Genomic DNA, 19,301 nt, shown 5'->3' with positions numbered 1-19,301 from the left:
GCTGTTGTACTCTCTCTTACTTAGGGAAAACTGAAAATGTAACGTGGAAGGACATTGTATGGTTGTGTAACATCTAACCATAACAGTCGATGTCTTTCTCTTCACTGTTACAGTATTCTCTCCTTCAATCCTACCCCCTGTGCTCTGCCCTATTCTTATTACCCTCTTGGCTGGGGATTCTCCTCGTTTTCCTCCTTCTGGAGAGACATGTTCCTCCTTGGGCATTTCAGTTTTGAAGTATGTGCGTCTGTGCAAAACCTTTATGCCCTACGCATTGTGTGGGTAGCATACATGTGATGTATGATGCCTGTAAACACTAAAGGCTTTGATATACTGGCTGGGCATTGGACTATCCTTGGCAGGACATCCCTTACGTAAGGAATACGGTTACGGTAAGACTTTACACAACTGTACTTTCTTAATTTACAGCTTTCAAAAAGAAAATGTTCTGCTTTCCCAACCAAAACTCACAATGGACAGTTCTAATTAAACAAAATGTAGAGATATAAAGCTATATTCGCACAAAACTGCCTACTCACCTTTATTTTTCAAAACCCAGCCATTACATCATGTAAGAATTTGTCCATTACCATAAGCATCTGTTTAAAAGATTTTCTCTCTTATTCTTAGTGAAGCAATATTCCTGTTCCATACAAGAAGTGCACTGTTATTGACCGAGACACGTTTTGTTTTCTGTTGTCTCCTGCAGTCAGTACAAGGAACAGGGCTTGCATTTATTGCCTTCACAGAAGCAATGACGCATTTCCCTGCATCACCATTCTGGTCAGTCATGTTTTTCTTCATGCTGATTAATCTGGGCCTGGGCAGTATGATTGGGACTATGGAGGGAATCATCACACCCATCGTAGATACCTTTAAGGTGCGCAAGGAAACCTTTACAGGTGAGATCATATAGCCATTTAATGTGCACTATATATTATTGTGTAATGAATGGGATGTTTAGAAACAAATCTTTTATTTGTCTTATTGTCTTTCAAATTCACTTATTTGCATTATTTTAAGCTATTTTAAGAAATTCATATGAATGGCACCTGTTATTGTAAAATGTGATTTTTTTTTTTATTAAAGAGACAATGTTGGATTGTATTTGGAGTCAAGAATATTAAACTTCATAAAGTAAAAGTCAAAAGATAGGCTTTTGTCTATCAAAAATCGACTATGCTAATGATGTGTGTGCCTATTGTCAAAAAATAGCACTCTAGCCTTCTATAATACCTCAACCTCAAAATACTATTTGCATAGTATATCACTGACATTAAATGCATTTTCCATAGTTTTACACAAATATGTGAAAAATTACTTTTGACTGTTTGCTTGAGTATTACACATACACCAGGACACGACTGATCTGCATACCTCTCAACTGCCCATATTTCTGTAGAATGTCTGCATTTTTCCCTTATATTTTTGGTCTGCTCTTCTTAAAGTCTATGTTTATTTGGCAAACTACAGATGACAGACGTTACTAAATAATGACATACATTTGAGTTTCAGACTTCATATCCTTCAGAGAAATGCAAGCTAGCACAACACCTGTATTCTAACAACACTCTAAGTTTATAAGAGCAATATTTAAAATTTGTCCCTATTTTTGTCTTTGTACCCCCATTATTTAAGGATTTGTCCAGATTTCTTGTGTTAAGAAGTTGAGAGATATGCTGATCCGCTAGTGAGACAGAAGTGCCACACATAACATACATCAGCTATTTTGTGACAAACATGATTTGAATATGTGTTCACAACTAGCCTTCAACAGAAACAGTCACCTTGAACTAATCAGTTCAACTACCTCTGACCCAATATTTAAGATTTCTGAGGTGAAGTAAAAAGGGTGCACATGCTTCATGCACAGCAATGCTTGTTTTGTCAAAAAATCTTAGTAGTTTTTAAGTATTTATATGTTATATCATCCAAGATTGTTACTTACCAAATCATTGGTAACTGTAGTAAAGCATGTCTAGATTTTCAATGAGCAATAAGTTAAACTGTACCATGAATCAGTAGTTTCTCAGTGTTGTATTTCCAAGCATTTGTTCTGCTTTTCTACAGCTATGGAGGTAGGCACACACACCTGGCAGCACAAAGCACTACAGACTATGTCTAAATTGTAAATTAAGAATAAAGGTTTGTTCTGCTTCAGAACTGGAAATATTACTGAAACAAACCACTAGCAAATTGCATTATTTAATACTTGACAGACCATTTTCACACTGAAATGGCTCTATAAAACATCTGAAGGCTATTTTTCCATTACAATCAGATCTACCTGTTTCTCTGGCAGCAAAACAACAGAAATGCTTTACCATCATGTTATATTTAATAGTTTTGAACTTGGCTCACCGATCTGTCTGTAATACTTGTATTTTAGTGTGCTGCTGCATTTTTGCTTTCCTTGTCGGCCTGATATTCGTTCAGCGATCTGGGAATTATTTTGTTACCATGTTCGATGACTACTCAGCCACTCTGCCCCTGACAATGGTGGTAATTTTGGAGAATATTGCTGTTGCCTGGGTATATGGAACAAAAAAGTAAGTTAAAAGCTTCCTAAACTGTATCTCAAGCAAGGTAGATTCCTTACTGTGATGAAAACACATCTCATGCTATTAATTCAATCTCCTTTAGTTAGTTTTCTTATTTAGGTTATTGACAGATTCTTAAAAAGAGAGTATGTCAAATAAATCCAAGACTGTTGATTGCATGACTAAGATTTTGAACAAGGAAGAAGCAGTAAATGCAACCTAGATTATAGCAAAATGTTTTTTCTGTGTTCTTAACTTGTGGATAGGCTGAGTAACATGATGACAAAATTATACACAGGAAATGAGAGCGACCCAAAATGGGTAATTTCCTTAATTAAACAGAGTCTTTCTAGCTGTGGTAAATGACATTAACACTGCCAGCTTATTCATTTAATCTAGAATGGAAACTCATTAGAATTTGCCTCCATTGTAACGCAGGTGGCAAGTTTATTATGGGCAATAATAAATAAATAAGTAAAACTGTACTGTTGAACAGATAGTCTATATTTCTGAATATATTATACTGGCCCAGAAATAGAATGTAAGGTAATCATAAAGGACTGATCCCCATTGAGTCAGCATTTAGTGGCAATAGTACAATCGATGTGTTGTCCGTACACTAGCTAATGTACATACAGCCATAAGCAGCACAACACATATCTCGGTGCATGGAGAGAGTTATGAAGAAGAGATATGTTGTTCATACACATTTTTGTAAGAAGCCTCTTTTTTTAAAGTACTCCACTGAGTGATTGCAATGATCACCACTTGATCATGGGTGAGGGAAGATTTACACACTACCAATAGAGTTAGCCCAATCTGGATTCATCCTCTTGGGTGAACCATACAGATCCTGGGTAAATCCTGCCTTATTCATGTTTAAGGAGTAGTAGTTAATATAACGCTGGAACGGAGATGCGCCGGGAGAAATAGGGAAATGTAATAATATGTGTCTGAAAATTGAGCTTTTATTTAAAATGCCAGCATTTGTAGTGAGACAAACATTCCACGAAGAACTGAGAAAAAAAAACTGAGGTATGTGGTCGTGGACTACAACAATTTTGCTTTAATGATAATGTGCCCAATTGCACATGTGAAGGTCAGTAAGCAGTTCGAGAAGAAAGCCTGGTTGTCACAAATGCAAAACAACTTAGTCATTTATAATATATTGCCTTTGAGCAACCATGCAAAATGGATGAAAGGAATGCTAGCATGATATTGGAGTAAGCAAAACTTGGCCAGCAGAAACTGGAAGTCACATTTGTCACTGCAAAGATTATTGATGAAGCCTCACATAGGGTTTGTTTGTGTCTTTCGGCTTTTCCTGGTTAGGGGTTGCCACAGCGGAACTCCAGTCCACTAATGATTGGTAGTTGATTTTTACGTGCCGAGTTACCAGCCCTGACACACAACCTTCAACGAAGGTATGCCCTTTCACACATGTCTCCATGCAGAAGATGCTCTAGCTAAGAATCGAACTGGACAGTGTCTTACTGTGAGGCAACAACGCTACCGCAGCACCACCACCGTGGGTCAAGCCTCACATAGAGTACAGTGTCTTATTTGACCATATGTATGATGTAATCATCTAACTTGTTGATTATCTGAAAAAAAAATAGCAATGTAGTTGTCTTTTAAACAAAAAAATCATAGCAGGACAAAATTTCCCCTGAAAATTATTAGAATTAAAAAGAAAACATCACTTAATTGATGGCTTCTCCTGTGGATGATTTGTGTATTTTTTTAATGCGGGTTTAACATATACTACATTCTGAATTTCCTTATACAAGTTTCATATATTTTCTTGCAGTATTACCTTGGTGTTTCTCATAAAGAAGGGTAGAGAAAGTCCACTGATAAGATGCAGAGTGGAATGTTCTTTTCTGCCTAAGGAATATCTATCATGTCAGCTGAGATAATGTTCATTTTGTTTACCTACATGCAGCTGAAGCACACTTTAGACTCATTTATCAGAAATTAAATACCAGAAATGGTTGGTCAAAAAACCTTAAAAATGTATATTTTTTGCAGGGAGACAACCTTCCTGCACCCACTTCCTCCCCATCCCCTTAAATTATACTTATTTATTTACTTAATGCTTTTGTGTATGTATACATATGTGTGCCTGTGAATATGGGTATCTCATAAAACAGCGAACATTCATATGAGTGAACCTTTAAACAAAGATCAGTTTACAGTGAATGCTCAGAAAATGAATTATTACTTATTACATTTTTGCAGGGGATCAAATCTCCCGTGTGGGGGCTGCGCCCACTACACCCCCTGCAAATTATATATATTAACTCCAAGACTGCACAACAGCAGGGTAAGGGCAGACTCCCTCACCCCACTGTACCACTATCCAGTTCAAAAGACTGCCAATAAAAACTCCATTAGGAAGAAAATTTGCTCACATGAGCATTCATAGTTGCAACCATATGTAAAACCCCTCTGAAAAGTGCTCTTTCGGTTCACACAATCCAACACATTGTGGTGAAACATACTGTAATATTTCACTTTGAACTAAGGACTGTAGACAACTAATGCACCAATGGACTGTTGGTAAACCCCTGCAGTTCATATGATTGGAATTCCTGCCATCTGGTTAAGAATGTTCTTTTGTAGAAATTCTTTAAAAACAATTTTCAAATACTAACAGTCCAAAACCAATTAGTGGTGCAGGTAAACAGTCCTTCAGCAAAACGAAGTAAAAAATGAGCAGAAATAGAAGAAGGCTCCACAACACGGCACTTAAAAACATAAACTCTTTAATAACAAGGCAATGGGTGAGCACTTTTGCAGCAACAAGCTACTTCGTCAGACAACAAATGCACAAAATCATCCTCTGTTTAAATCAAGTTCAACCAATAGGCAGCTCAATTCAATTAAACTCATGCAAAATCTTAAAGTGCTGTAACATCATGCTCTTATATCAAAGTCTGTATAAAATGCATATGAAAATACGGGTCTGTATAGAACATCAAAGTTTCAAAACTTTGAATGTTCTAATATCGAACCCTATTACGTGAAAGTTGAAAATATCGAAGCAACAGAAAAACGATTTTTTTCCTAGGGAAAGAATTTGGTTGTCCGTTTCTGTTGCTTCGGTATTTTCAGTGCTGTGGTGGAAAGTTACGGGGTCGGGTTCAGGTTAGTGTGCGATTGAGTGTGGGTTAGGGTAGTTACGGTTAGGGTGCAGGTTAGGTATGTGTGCGATTGTGTGGACGTGAGGGTTAGGGTGGGTTAGGTGAGTTTAAGGTTAGGGTGCGGGTTAGGTATGTGTGTGATTGTGTGGACATGAGGGTTAGGCAGGGTAGATGAGTTAGGGTTAGGGCGCAGGTCAGGTAAGTGTGCAATAGTGATGGACCTTAGGGTTAGGGTTTAGGTTAAAGTAAGTGGATTGTTAGTGGTGTGTGTATAGTTTAGTGTAGGGTTAGGTGTAAGATTTTAGGTGTATGTGTGTGGATTGCTGTTTGTTTGGTGTGCTTACGTTGTGTGTATGTGTTTTGGAACAACAAATTTTTTCCCTAGGAAAAAATCCACTGTTCTGTATGTTCGATGTTTTTAGCTTTCGCGTAATACGGTTCGATATTAGAACATTTGAAGTTTTGAAACTTCAGTGTTCTAATATAGACCCGAAAATACATATATAGAATGCATATATAAAAATGCAAATATAAAAATGCAGAAATAAAACTATGTGAATAAATAGATAAAAACAATGAGTAAGTAACTGCACAAGTTACCTAGGAAAAGGTCTGTTAAGAAGTATAGGTCTAATGGATACTTTTTCATTATGTCAACAGAAATGAGCGAGTACACTCAAATGTCCACATGCACAGCACTATACTCCCCCACATTCTAAATCCCTGTACAAGTGTAAAATGTAGAGGTTTCCTTTTTGTTTTATTATTCCTGATATAGCTGCCCGTATTTGCGTGTGTATGTGTGGGTTTGCCCATTGCTTAGCTACAGTTAGCAGTGTAGACATCAAAGAGGATAATAAACTATTCATATGCAAATTAAGGGAAATAGCAATAACGTAGTGGTAGAGCCCTCACACAAAGAGTATGCATTCCGGGTTCGAGTCCTGCCACTCCACTACCTATTTTCTGTAGGAAATGTATGCATAAAAATAATTCCTGACATTTACCTTTTAAATCCCAGTAAAATGCATTGAAATGGCCTATGCGTTAGAGAACAATATTTTATATATATATATATATATATATATATATATATATATATATATATATATATATATATATATATATATATATATATATATATATATATATAAAGGTGGAATGGTCATGCATACTGATAAATGCATAAGTAACGTATCTTAAGCAATGTGAAGCACTGCTAAGCAAAGTCCACTAGTATTAAGCACAGTGAAGTATAATTGCTCATAGCTTAGCAGTGCTTTAACTAGCGCAATAGTTTTGCACGGAGGTGCTCATCACGCCAACTAGCACAAACAAAACATGTTTGCATGGAGCTACGCACTGCGCCAACTAACGCAACGTTGGGCAATGTCAGGCAACGTCGGGCAGTGTAGAGCAACGTAGAGCAATGTCGAGACACATTGGGCAAAGCTAAGCAAAGTCGGCTAAACACAGCCACACCCCCTATCCGGTCTGGCCAGTAGTAAAATAAAAAGCAATGACAGGCCTTGCACCCAGGATACTGTGCACCATAATCACAGTACTAAACCACTAAGCCATGACAGCTTTAAATATGGATGCAGTTCCAACACACTCATATATATCAATGGAAGTTTACCCATTGCTAAGCAGGTTTGCTCTTAGCTGAGATATTTCAAAACCGGCCAATCATAAATAAGTGCGGGAAATGAGACATATTTAAGCTCCATAGGCGGGAATAATTGCCATAACTGGTTGTAGCTCCCATCTGCAGACAGTATGTCCGGTGCTGGAGAGGGCTCTCGTTTTCGAGCGCAACGGTGGGGCATTGAGGAGTCAAAATACATGGTTTGGCTCCTCGTCCATCATCATGATGCAAGACTCCTGCAGGGCCAGTTCCAGGGCACGGAGTACAAAGCGGAAGCCTAGAACTGTTTAGCACATGATCTTTACCCATGTTTGCACGCATACTAATAATCCAGTCCAGCTCTTTGGTTTCTACCTTGTTTCTAATGTCTCCTCCTCTGTGTCCTAAAGCTACAATTTCAATGACCATAAACTTAAATTCATGTCAATTCCCATTTTCTATGACATGTCTCACCAGTGCATTAGTTCCAACTTTCTTGGAGATATCGTACATGTGTTCTTTGATACGATCTCTTAGCCTACTGTAATCATACCCACATAAAAAGATTGGCATGCATCACAGTAGGCTAAGTATACCAAATTAGGGGTATTAAAGTCAGCTACTAATCTAAAAACATAAAGATTTTTTCGTATCTGGATGTATAAAATTACCACTTCTATCTAAATATTTACAGAAATTACAGCTATTACAGGGAAAGGTGCCATAGTTGTGATGGGAAAATTTGGTAGTGTTCTCATATGCATACTTATGGCCACACAATAATCTCTTTAAAGATTTTTTTAGTACTTAACGTATTATCGCAACCACATTTTAGCGGTTGCGAAGAGCGCATACCTGTAAACAGATGACTGCCTGAAACACTTCAGCCGGCTGATAATAGTCCTTACTAATGTCCAAAAATTTTAAATGACTTTCTAAAATGGCAGACCTTACAAAATGACACGAAGTACCCACATTGGTATCACCTGTTGGCATCTTGATAGTAAGGGATATGTAACTGACGTTTTCTTCCATTGTACAAATTTACATTGAGAATCAGGGATTTACACTTCTTGTGACATTGTGTCATGTTGCAATGTATGCCATTTCTGAAAGTTATGTAAACTTTTTGGCCCATTTCTAAGGATTATCATCAACATTTGCAAGTGTTTCAGGCACTTGTTTCCCTGCAGGAATGCGGTTTTCAGTTGTGAAAGTGAAACAACACTGCAGAGCGGGGACCGCGTATGACAACACCGGGAAAGGTATTCCTCTGTTCAAGAAACAGCATAGATAGTATTTGGAAAGTGCAATACTAACTTTTGCAGTAGTAAGTATCACAGAAAGGGTTACAAGGAGCTTCATTTTCCAGATCTTCCTTCCAACATGAAGGAGGATCACAGTTCCCCTGCTGTACTGGTCAGTTTAGTACAGCACATGGTTGGATGCTGTCATTCTTTGTAAAAAAAAAAACAAAACCGATCTATGACAAATGGTATCCCTCTCGCACGTGTTTGCAAGAGGGCCGCTTTCCTTTCTTCTTCTGGTCCACTTGCACATGAAAACCAAAACAAAGGTAATTCGGAGTTTACATAGCCTGTTACACTTACACATACAGCCCTGTCTTGTAAACATAATGAGTTACACAATGGAACAAATGTGGTTGAGATAATACTTAATTACTGATTTTTTATTTCTGACAGTATATCAAGGGATATCCCCCACTAACCCCTTAACCTGTTCGTCAGCACAAAGAATGTTCCTGTTCCTTTGATAAACATCTAGTAGTAAGTTGATGTTGCTAGCATAAGTGACTGGTATTCTCATAAACTTGTTGGTGGGTACTATTCGTCCCTCATCTTCCTAAAAGTAGAGAAGTAAGGTCGCCCCTTCCCCTTCTCTGGCACTAAGTGTGTCCGTCATCACTTTCTGTACTTCCTTCTGTGTATACCCTCTCTCCACAAAATTACTTTCTAAACTACACAGTTCATCTCTGAATCTATGTTCATCAGCTGTTAATCGTTATACCCTTAAAACCTGTCCCCTCATGACATTTCTAAAAACATGCAATGGGTGCATACTGTTTCTTTGAACATAAGTATTTCTATAACATTCTTTCCTGAAGGTCCTAGTTTTCAAACTCTCCTGTAGGTGTTCTTGATATATTGACATCCAAAAAGTCAATAGAAATATCTGAACTACAAGCAGTGAATTTAAGAAAATGAGTACTGCCATTAATATAATTCAAGAATGTTCTAAATGCAGTCATTTCTCCCTCCGAAAGGAGGAAGAGGTCGTCCATAAACCAATAGAAAACAATATTCTGCATATCTATTAGACCTATACTTCTTAACAGACTTCTTCCTAGGTAACTTGTGCTGTTACTTACTCATTGTTTTTATCTATTTATTCACAGTTTTATTTCTGCACTTTTATAGTTGTATTTTATATATGCATTCTATATATGTATTTTCATATGCACTTTATACAGACTTTGATATGAGAGCATGATGTTACAGCACTTTAAGATTTTGCTTGATTATAATTGAATTGAGCTGCCTATTGGTTGAACTTGATTTAAATCGAGGATGATTTTGTGCATTTGTTGTCTGATGAAGCAGCTTGTTGCTGTGAAAGCGCTCACCCATTACCTTGTTATTAAAGAGTTTGGCCGGGATTCACTAATCCCCCATGTAAGACTAAGTCTTACATGGGCACTGCAGTGTAAGGGTATGATGTCAGCACATCATGCATATTCATGAGGGCATACTGATTCAACTCTAAGGCTTACACGGACCATGCACGAGTGCAGGGGGCATGTCAGACTGCCAAGCAGTCCAAATATCCATGCCCCTGCAAGTGCCTAAACTGCAAATGTCAACAGAAATGAGTGAGTACACTCAAATGTCCACATGCACAGCACTACACTCCCCCACATTCTAAATCCCTGTACAAGTGTAAAATGTAAAGGTTTCCTTTTTGTTTTATTATTCCTGATATAGCTGCCCGTATTTGCGCGTGTATGTGCGGGTTTGCCCATTGCTTAGCTATAGTTACCAGTGTAGACATCAAAGAGGATAATGAACTATGTATATGCAAATTAAGGGAAATCACAATAGCGTAGTGGTAGAGCCCTCACACAAAGAGTATGCATTCCGGGTTTGAGTCCCGCCACTCCACTACCTATTTTCTGTAGGAAATGTGTGCATAAAAATAATTCCTGACATTTACCTTTTAAATCCCAGTAAAATGCATTGAAATGACCTATGCGTTAGTGAACAATATGTTTTATATATATATATATATATATATATATATATATATATATATATATATATATGAAGGTGGAATGGTCATGCATACTGATAAATGCATAAGTAACGTATCTTAAGCAATGTGAAGCACTGCTAAGCAAAATCCACTAGTATTAAGCACAGTGAGGTATAATTGCTCATAGCTTAGCAGTGCTTTAATTAGCACAATAGTTTTGCGCGGAGCTGCTCATCACGCCAACTAGCACAAACAAAACATGTTTGCACGGAGCTACGCACCGCGCCAACTAGGGCAACGTTGGGCAATGTCAGGCAACGTCGGGCAGTGTAGAGCAACGTAGAGCAACGTCGAGACACATTGGGCAAAGCTGAGCAAAGTCGGCTAAACACAGCCACACCCACTATTTGGTCTGGCCAGTAGTAAAATAAAAAGCAATGGCAGGCCTCAAACCAAGGATACTGTGCACCATAATCACAGCACTAAACCACAAAGCCATGACAGCTTTAAATATCGATGTATTTCCAACGCACTCATGTATATCAATGGAAGTTTACCCACTGCTACGCAGGTTTGCTCTTAGCTGAGATATTTCAAAACCGGCCAATCATAAACAAGTGCAGGAAATGAGGCATATTTAAGCTCCATAGGCGGGAATAATTGCCATAACTGGTTGTAGCTCCCATCTGCAGACAGTATGGCTGGTGCTGGAGAGGGCTCTCGTTTTCGAGTGCAACGGTGGGACATTGAAGATCAAAATACATGGTTTGGCTCCTCGTCCATCATCCTGATGCAAGACTCCTGCAGGGCCAGTTCCAGGGCACAGAGTACAAAGCGGAAGCCTGGAACCGTTTAGCACATGATCTCACCAGTGCCACAGGCGTCCCTCAGACTGGTAAGCAGGTCAGACACCACCCTGCAGACCTGAAGAGATGCAAGGAGGGCCAACTGAACCACTGGATACAGGAGACCCGTGGAATGCCAAATGCCCCACTGCTGAGTATGTAGCCATGGAATGAAGTATGTAAGAATTGCTATTGTAGTCTATATTATGGATAGGTATGTCTCAATATCCCTTCATTTACTTCACAGCTGCGGGTGTCCGTGCTGCGAATCAACAAGTCTATGCAGATAGGCTGCTAAGGCTGCACCACCAGGCAGGTTAGTAAATATTCTGCATGTGTGGTCATATGAAAGAAGTGAGAGAGCCTGAAAAAGGGTGTTGTAACCCATTATTAAAGGTATAAAAAGTGTGGAATAACTTCTCTGCATGTACTGTCATATAAAATAAGTGAGACAGCGTGAAAAGGTGTTGTAACCCATTAATAAAGGTATAAAAAGTGTGGAATAACTTCTCTGCATGTACTGTTATATAAAATAAGTGACACGGCGTGAAAAGGTGTTGTAACCTATTAATAAAGGTATAAAAAGTATTGAATAAAAGACCTCTGCATGCACTGATATATCAAATAATTGAGAGAGCCACTAGAAAAGTGTGTAATGTAATTAATAAGGTATAATTCCTGGAGTGTGTCCGTGTCATTTTCTGAGATATGTTGTTGTACCCTTGCATAATAGAAACAGTACTATTGTATTAAGTGCAGTCAACCCACACATGGGTAGGCCCATTTAAAGTGGATGAAGGGAGTGCCAGTAGCTGTTAAGCATATAAACAGTCCTCAACTGTTGGTTAATGGCCGGCATGTACAGGTTAATCTGGCACATGAGTAGCTTGTTAATGTGTTTCCCAGAAATGTCAGTATCCTGCTAGAAATGTAGGGGGCTGTTAACATATACCTGATAATGTCACCTGAACACATCCAGATATGTAGATACATAAATATAAATGAAAAGTATAAATATGTAGCAGTAACATCTGCATCCAGGACAGTTTGCATGTCAGATACAGGTCAGGTATATCAAGAACTAGCAAAACCCATTTCACAGTTTAACGGACATTGCCTAGTTTAATAATACAAATAGGGGATATTTAACTGCAGTCAATAGGAATGTAGTGTAAACTATAATTATAGATAAGTTGTTAATGGAGGTATCTTTTTGCACCCCACTGTATGTGCATAAACAATGCAATTCCACACCTCAATGGGTATGTCTAATCTCATAACATTTGTTGGGATACATGTCCTATTGTTATATAAATATCTGCATTTACTTCGATGCATGTGCCCTGTTCACATACCACAATCTTGGTGGCCTGTTGCCACCAATTAATCCTGCATGCTGTTGGAATGTCCACTGTTGTTCTGTATATGCATGTGTTATGCTTACTGTTCAACTGTTTGAACTCTGGTGTGTTGGGTTAATGGGAATACTACTGTATGCTGTTACAACTAAACTGGAATGCTGTTGGCTATTACTAACCCATATTGTCATTAAATCCTCCTAAACATAGAACAAATGGGAAGGCCAGTCCCAGTGGACCTACCTGTCCTACCTCAGCTGGCAATGGCACCTGGCACCAGCAGTTCCAGTGCCAAGCCCAGGACCCCCTCCTACGTTGGTCCTGTGCCATCTTCAGGTGGAAGCGCTGCAGGGGATGGGGCTCATTCCCCAGTGCAAGTGTGGGCGGAGGAGAACCTGCCCCTCCTACACAGCCCCCAGCACAGCCCTCCCGGGCTGTGAAGGTGCAGTGGTGACTGCCTATGGGTGGGGATCTCAGTTCCACTGTTGCCATCTGTGGGTTCATGGGCTTGCGATTTCCAAACACCCTTCCCTGTCAGTGGTGTTCACCCACCCCATGTGTCATACTCCACCCCTGTATGCATCTTGTTTGTCTTGTCTGTTTACCTCCCCAACCTTCCTCCCAAAATATACCTACTTCCCCTACCCCACATTTCACTCTCACCATAAAAAAAAAATGGGCAATCTGCACCCCAAAAAAAATTACGCCCCATACATAGCTGTCCAATTTGCACACATGTCCGCTGAACACAAACAGAAATTTAATTGGCAGTACAACATACTTTGTTGTCCCCACCCCTCTCTCAGGGGTGGAAGGTTTCAAAATTCCATTCAAATTACTAGTATATGTACAGCTGTTGCTGTTAAAGAAATGGGCAGCTATGGACCTTCCCTACACCTGTCCTGCACATCCTGAGCTGTTTTCCCTACTGTCTTTCCCTCTTTGTGCCCCTTTTTTCAACACTTTCATATATCCCCATTTTCTTTTCTTTTAAAGAAATGAGTGTGGGGGTTAGTGGGAGTAAGCACCTTTAAGCAGTAGTTAGCATGTTTGCACGAGTGTGCGCTTAGCTAAGCTTGTGTGTGCTTAGCTAAGCATCGCTCAAACCCACACAAACCCGCTTACAACTGCTTAAAAGTGCCTTAGTCACTCTGTATGCTAGGGCCCTTGTTCTGCTCAGCAGCAAAATAAAATACCTCTGTCAGTCTTGAACCCCGGACCTTGTACACACTAGACTGCATGAAGTACCACTGAGCCATGGTAAACATACAAGAAATGGGTGCTGAAACCAATATATCATGCATCAGAATGAGTGAATGTAAAGTCCAAATAGGAATGCCATAACACAAATCCTGTTCTGTGGATCTTTACCAGCAGTTCTTGTGGAATTGCATTACATGACAGTGAAAAGGGAACCAGCCATTCTAGAAGGAAATAATGTTACAGCAGCACTTCACAACCTCCTCACAGTATTATAGCAGGACAAACACTAGCATATCTGACAAGGGTAGAGGCCATACTTCCCAACTGTGACAAAAAGTAAGAGTTAGACACCACTTGTACTTCAGGAAATGTGTATTAATCCATATGTTCTGGTTCTCTCAAAGTCTCAACCTAATGTTACTAATATTGTAAAGGCATACCTCACTTCGACCTACTTTACCCTGAGTCTGTTCAAATATGTACCTGAGTGTTTGAGAGGTCTGGCAGAGGCAGAAACACACAGGCATATCAGCTATTCTGCTGTTACACACTGCACAAATAGCTTTGGAAGGAGTTCCGGAAGCATACCCTTATGTAGGAGTACAACACTGAAATACCAAGGGATGTAGCCATGTACTGGTAGCAACCAACTGTGACAATGCCATTGTTCCAGTGCTGACAAGACCAGTGTGGTGCACAAAGAATAACAGGCTAACCTCGGGCTACCATCTGGATAGGTCCACAGTTGGGAGCTATACAGACGGACTACTTGCCTTGGTAAACTAACAGGTACACAGCAACCCTTTAAGTCCAGCAAGATAAAGTTCACACATTAAGACATAAATGCTTTCTGTCCTACTGCACCCCTACCCAAATGTACAATAAACCTGTGTGTTCAGGGTCTACCAAGGATGTAGGTAGGCATACTCAGTACAGACATTTATACAGTTTTCTTGAGCAGCCTGTGCCAATGTCAACTGTAAAAAAGCACAAACTGTTCAAATGAGAGTGAATAAATATTCACAGTATACCAGTTCACAAACAGTTCATGTGCCAAATGAATACATCTCAATAACTACTTTTGTATGGCAGTAAATTGTATAAGTAGAAAAGAAACTACATACTCCCATGTATCTTGTGTTAGCATATATAGGGGTGAGTACAATTCTACACTTGACAACTGTGTAGTGGAAGTGGCAACATTCAGGTCTGAGTACAACAATTATATCACTGGCTACACCCGTAGCTTCAGATATAAGAACTATACCAAACTTCTGACTTACACAATGGTCTCCACAGCAAACAAGCATAGGCCCCACTCTGGAAAGCTGAAAGGGCTACGCCTACCTGACATAGCAATTTATAGCATTGGGTTGCTGTGACAGTGAGTACTGCAATTACCACACAGCAGGCTGCATGCAATTACCAAATGGTGGCCACCAATTGGTGCAGAGGCCATCACATGCACATGTGCAGATACCTATAAAAGCAGGCTGTACCTGCTGGCCACACATGCAATCATCCCATTGCAGATGGTGAGAGAGACAGAGAGAGTGAGAGAGAGACTCACACCCCCACCCACACCAGTGGTAAAAATATATATAAACTAATAAAAAAAAAGAAAAGAAAACATAAAACAAATCTATTACATTCAGCCAAAGAGACAGCTAAGTGAAAAATATGAACGCATACAAAGGAAAGGTATGTAACAGATATGTATTTATTGTCATGTAGTAGATGTATTTGAAGACCACTCTACATACTTTGAAACATCAACATGTGGCAGCAGTATGTATCTATGCACAGATGCCCTGCATAACTACTGCCATGGACATAGTGTGTAGCTGTGTGCAGTGGGACATAACTGCGATATATGTAGCTCAGCATTAAATGTCAAACATCTGAACCATGTTATCTGTGTTCTGTACAGTAGTGTGGACAATGTCTGTTTGGGGGAGTAGCGCATACAGCTTTATAACCATGGATGTGACAGAGTAACAAATGCATGATAGTCATATCAATGTGTAGCTTAGCATTGGCAACAGCTGTACCAGGCTAGTATGGTAATTAAGCAATTGCAGCTATATATACACCCTCTAATATTACTGTGTGCTCACATGTGACACCTGTTCATGTTGCAGCAAGGCACAACAGGTCAGCCGTGAGGTACATGGACCTACAACAGTGTGGTCCTTGTGTGTGTATGGCACACACATATGGAGAGATCTGTCTGTGTCAGATGTATTAGCCTCTGTACAGGTGCATAGAGCAAGGGACATACTGCAACTGTTTGTGAAAGGTGGATACATATATGTTGTTGAAGGTTGTTATGTGCATATTCCTATATAGGTTGTAGTGTGCGGCAAACCAGACAGCATACAGTGCTGGTATATGACATGTGGTGGTTGAACGCTGTGGGTATAATTCGTCAGGTTTGCAGTGTTGCAGCCAGTGAGGCCTGCTAAAGCTACATGGACTGAGAACACCTTCAATGCATTCCGCACAACACTGTGCAATGTTATGACATAACTGTATACCTCACAACCTTCCCATACCCAATATTCCCACCATGAAAGGTGGACTGTATATGTGCCTATATGTATATCAATATGTACACCAATGGATGTTCATATGTATGTGTGTATGTATATATATATATATATATATATATATATATATATATATATATATATATATATATGGAGAGAGAGAGAGAAAGAGAGAGTGAGAGAGAGAGAGACAGGGTCAAATTTACTCCAACAGATACCTGGTGACAAAGACATGGACTCAAGCTCAATGTTGACACTGCATTGGCATCCCTCCTTGCAAAAACTCAGTACCCATTTACTACCACATAGGTGGTAGTCTACTTAACACTGAAGGTGTGATAATAGACCATGGGACACAGGTGGACAGTAGTCTCCCCTTTGATTGTCACAGTGCCACACTAGTCATGTAACCTGTCTACGTGGTACACGTAATCACAAAAAGTGTGTCATCTAGGGAAGTATAGGTCAGTGTTCCCCTGTACTCCAAACACAGAAAACCCATTATAGAGTACAATGCCCCATGTGGTATGTACCTCACAAGACATCTACAGTAACTGGAAAGGGCACAGGCATACCTCACAAAGGGTAATACCGGCCTCAAACAGATGCCCTATGCAGACCGTCCCACAAAACTACAGCTAGACTGTGTCGCATACTGTCTACCCAGAGGTGACCTCTGTCTAACATGCAAAGCTATGTGAAACCCAGAGCTTTTGGACATGCTCCACATAATCAGATCACAATCCCTATGAGCTACATGCTCTAGGGATATAAAGCTTGTCACCTCAATAAACAGCACATGCTGGATGGATAGATCCCTATCTCAGAGACATCCCATACCCTGGCGCAAACCACCTATCAATAGCAAACAAAGCTCTTAATTAGCAGTCATCATATATAAACCTGATAATTATGTGTGAGATAGGAAATACACCCCAGGAATCACCTTTGTGGCTCTGCTTGACAGGGCCACGTGAAATGAAATCACCCATGTGTCATTGGCCAGGGCAGCGTATGGCTAGACATCTATAGGTCCTAGGGCCAATAGCCTATAACCTACCTATGAACTGATACACACCCACATGTACCTGTTGCAATAATTGCTTTGTGAGGTTGACTGAGTGTGATGGTGAATGTGTTGGTGAATGTGTCTGAGTTCTGTATATGTGTGATAGCTAAGTGGGAAACTGTTTCTGTCATGGTATGTAGTGTCCTAGCTGTGATCCCAGCAAAATATGTGTATGCTATTGCTAGGCACAAAAAGCAGTATGCCAGATGGTCTGACGTAGTCTGTTGGTGTCGACTGGGGTGTCCCATTGTAGGCTACAGCAGTACATGTATGCTTATTGAGTGTTACTGCTGGTGAATCCAACCCCTGAATGAACTGTAGTACTACCTGAAGCTGTATGCCTAAACAGCGCAGTAAGGTGTATGTACACATGTCCTGGAACCACTGTTTTGTTTGTTCCCCGTAGTCCTCCAGATGACATACCTCAGGCATAAGGTCTTGTAACTACTGACACACAGTACTGTATGGTACACAGGTAAAGGTCATGTGTGTTGCCATACCTTTGTGTCTGGTATGTATGTCTGATATGTGTGTGTGTGTGTGTGTGTGTGTGTGTGTGTGTGTGTGTGTGTGTGTGTGTGTGTGTGTGTATGCCTGTACCATGGCCTTGGTCATATGTGTGTTACAGGATATAGGTGTGTATCTAGCAACATGTATAGTGTAGTACAGCAGTATGCCACCCATATTGATGAATGAGCACATATGTTAGGCAAGGGTTTGCCATCAGTGACTAGTGTGGTATGCTGGTAATACTGTGACTGGACCCTGCAATCATTGCAATGGATTACATGTTACGTTATGCATTAGCATGATATATACCCCCTGTGGCTAGGTGGTGCATTGTGTCGCATACAGTGTGCCATATACTGTTGTATAGTCTTACATACTGGTTTATCTTTGTTGCTGTGCAGAACATGGTTTGATATATGGAGTGTGCCAGGCACTGTCAGGCAGTTGTGGGTTGAGCACTGATATGCGGTATTGAAAGTGTGTATCCTTTGACAGCCAATAGGTTGCTATATATGGCAGTTAAATGATATCCGTACTTTAGAATATTAAGTGTGCCACTTGACTTGCTCATACATATTGTTTCTTTGTCTTCCAGGGTAATTGCCCACCATCATAATCCCTCATACAGCACAGCAGAGGATGAAGTGATAATGGACACCATGGTTCAGCACTACACCATGCTGTTCTCAAGAACCAGTCAGGACCAGCATGATCGGACTGCACTGTGGCAAGATCTTGTCCGTAGGGTAAATGACATAGGCATGCATAACCAGACATATGAGCAGGTACGCCATCACTGCAGTGATTTAATTAGACATATCCGGATGGATAGATCCCTATCTCAGAGACATCCCATACCCTGGCGCAAACCACCTATCAATAGCAAACAAAGCTCTTAATTAGCAGTCATCATATATAAACCTGATGATTATGTGTGAGATAGGAAATACACCCCAGGAATCACCTTTGTGGCTCTGCTTGACAGGGCCACGTGAAATGAAATCACCCATGTGTCATTGGCCAGGGTAGCGTATGGCTAGACATCTATAGGTCCTAGGGCCAATAGCCTATAACCTACCTACGAACTGATACACACCCACATGTACCTGTTGCAATAATTGCTTTGTGAGGTTGACTGAGTGTGATGGTGAATGTGTTGGTGAATGTGTCTGAGTTCTGTATAT

General features: G+C 40.0%; 1 protein-coding gene across 2 annotated transcripts in view; it reads left to right on the top strand.

The window, feature by feature from the left end:
* Positions 1 to 19,301, top strand: part of SLC6A17 (solute carrier family 6 member 17) — a 609,379-nt gene that overhangs the window by 431,592 nt on the left and 158,486 nt on the right. For both annotated transcript variants that reach the window (XM_044076905.1, XM_044076906.1), the window contains exons 9-10: positions 710 to 902; positions 2,390 to 2,549. In XM_044076905.1, the coding sequence (XP_043932840.1) occupies positions 710 to 902; positions 2,390 to 2,549 (353 nt within the window). The remainder of the gene's footprint in view (positions 1 to 709; positions 903 to 2,389; positions 2,550 to 19,301) is intronic.

Source organism: Protopterus annectens, chromosome 7.part0 (assembly GCF_019279795.1).
Source record: "Protopterus annectens isolate FY-2018-M chromosome 7.part0, PAN1.0, whole genome shotgun sequence".
NCBI classification, from domain to species: domain Eukaryota; kingdom Metazoa; phylum Chordata; order Ceratodontiformes; family Protopteridae; genus Protopterus; species Protopterus annectens.
Note: the sequence above shows the minus strand (reverse complement) of the source record. Positions and strands in the feature narration are given on the sequence as shown.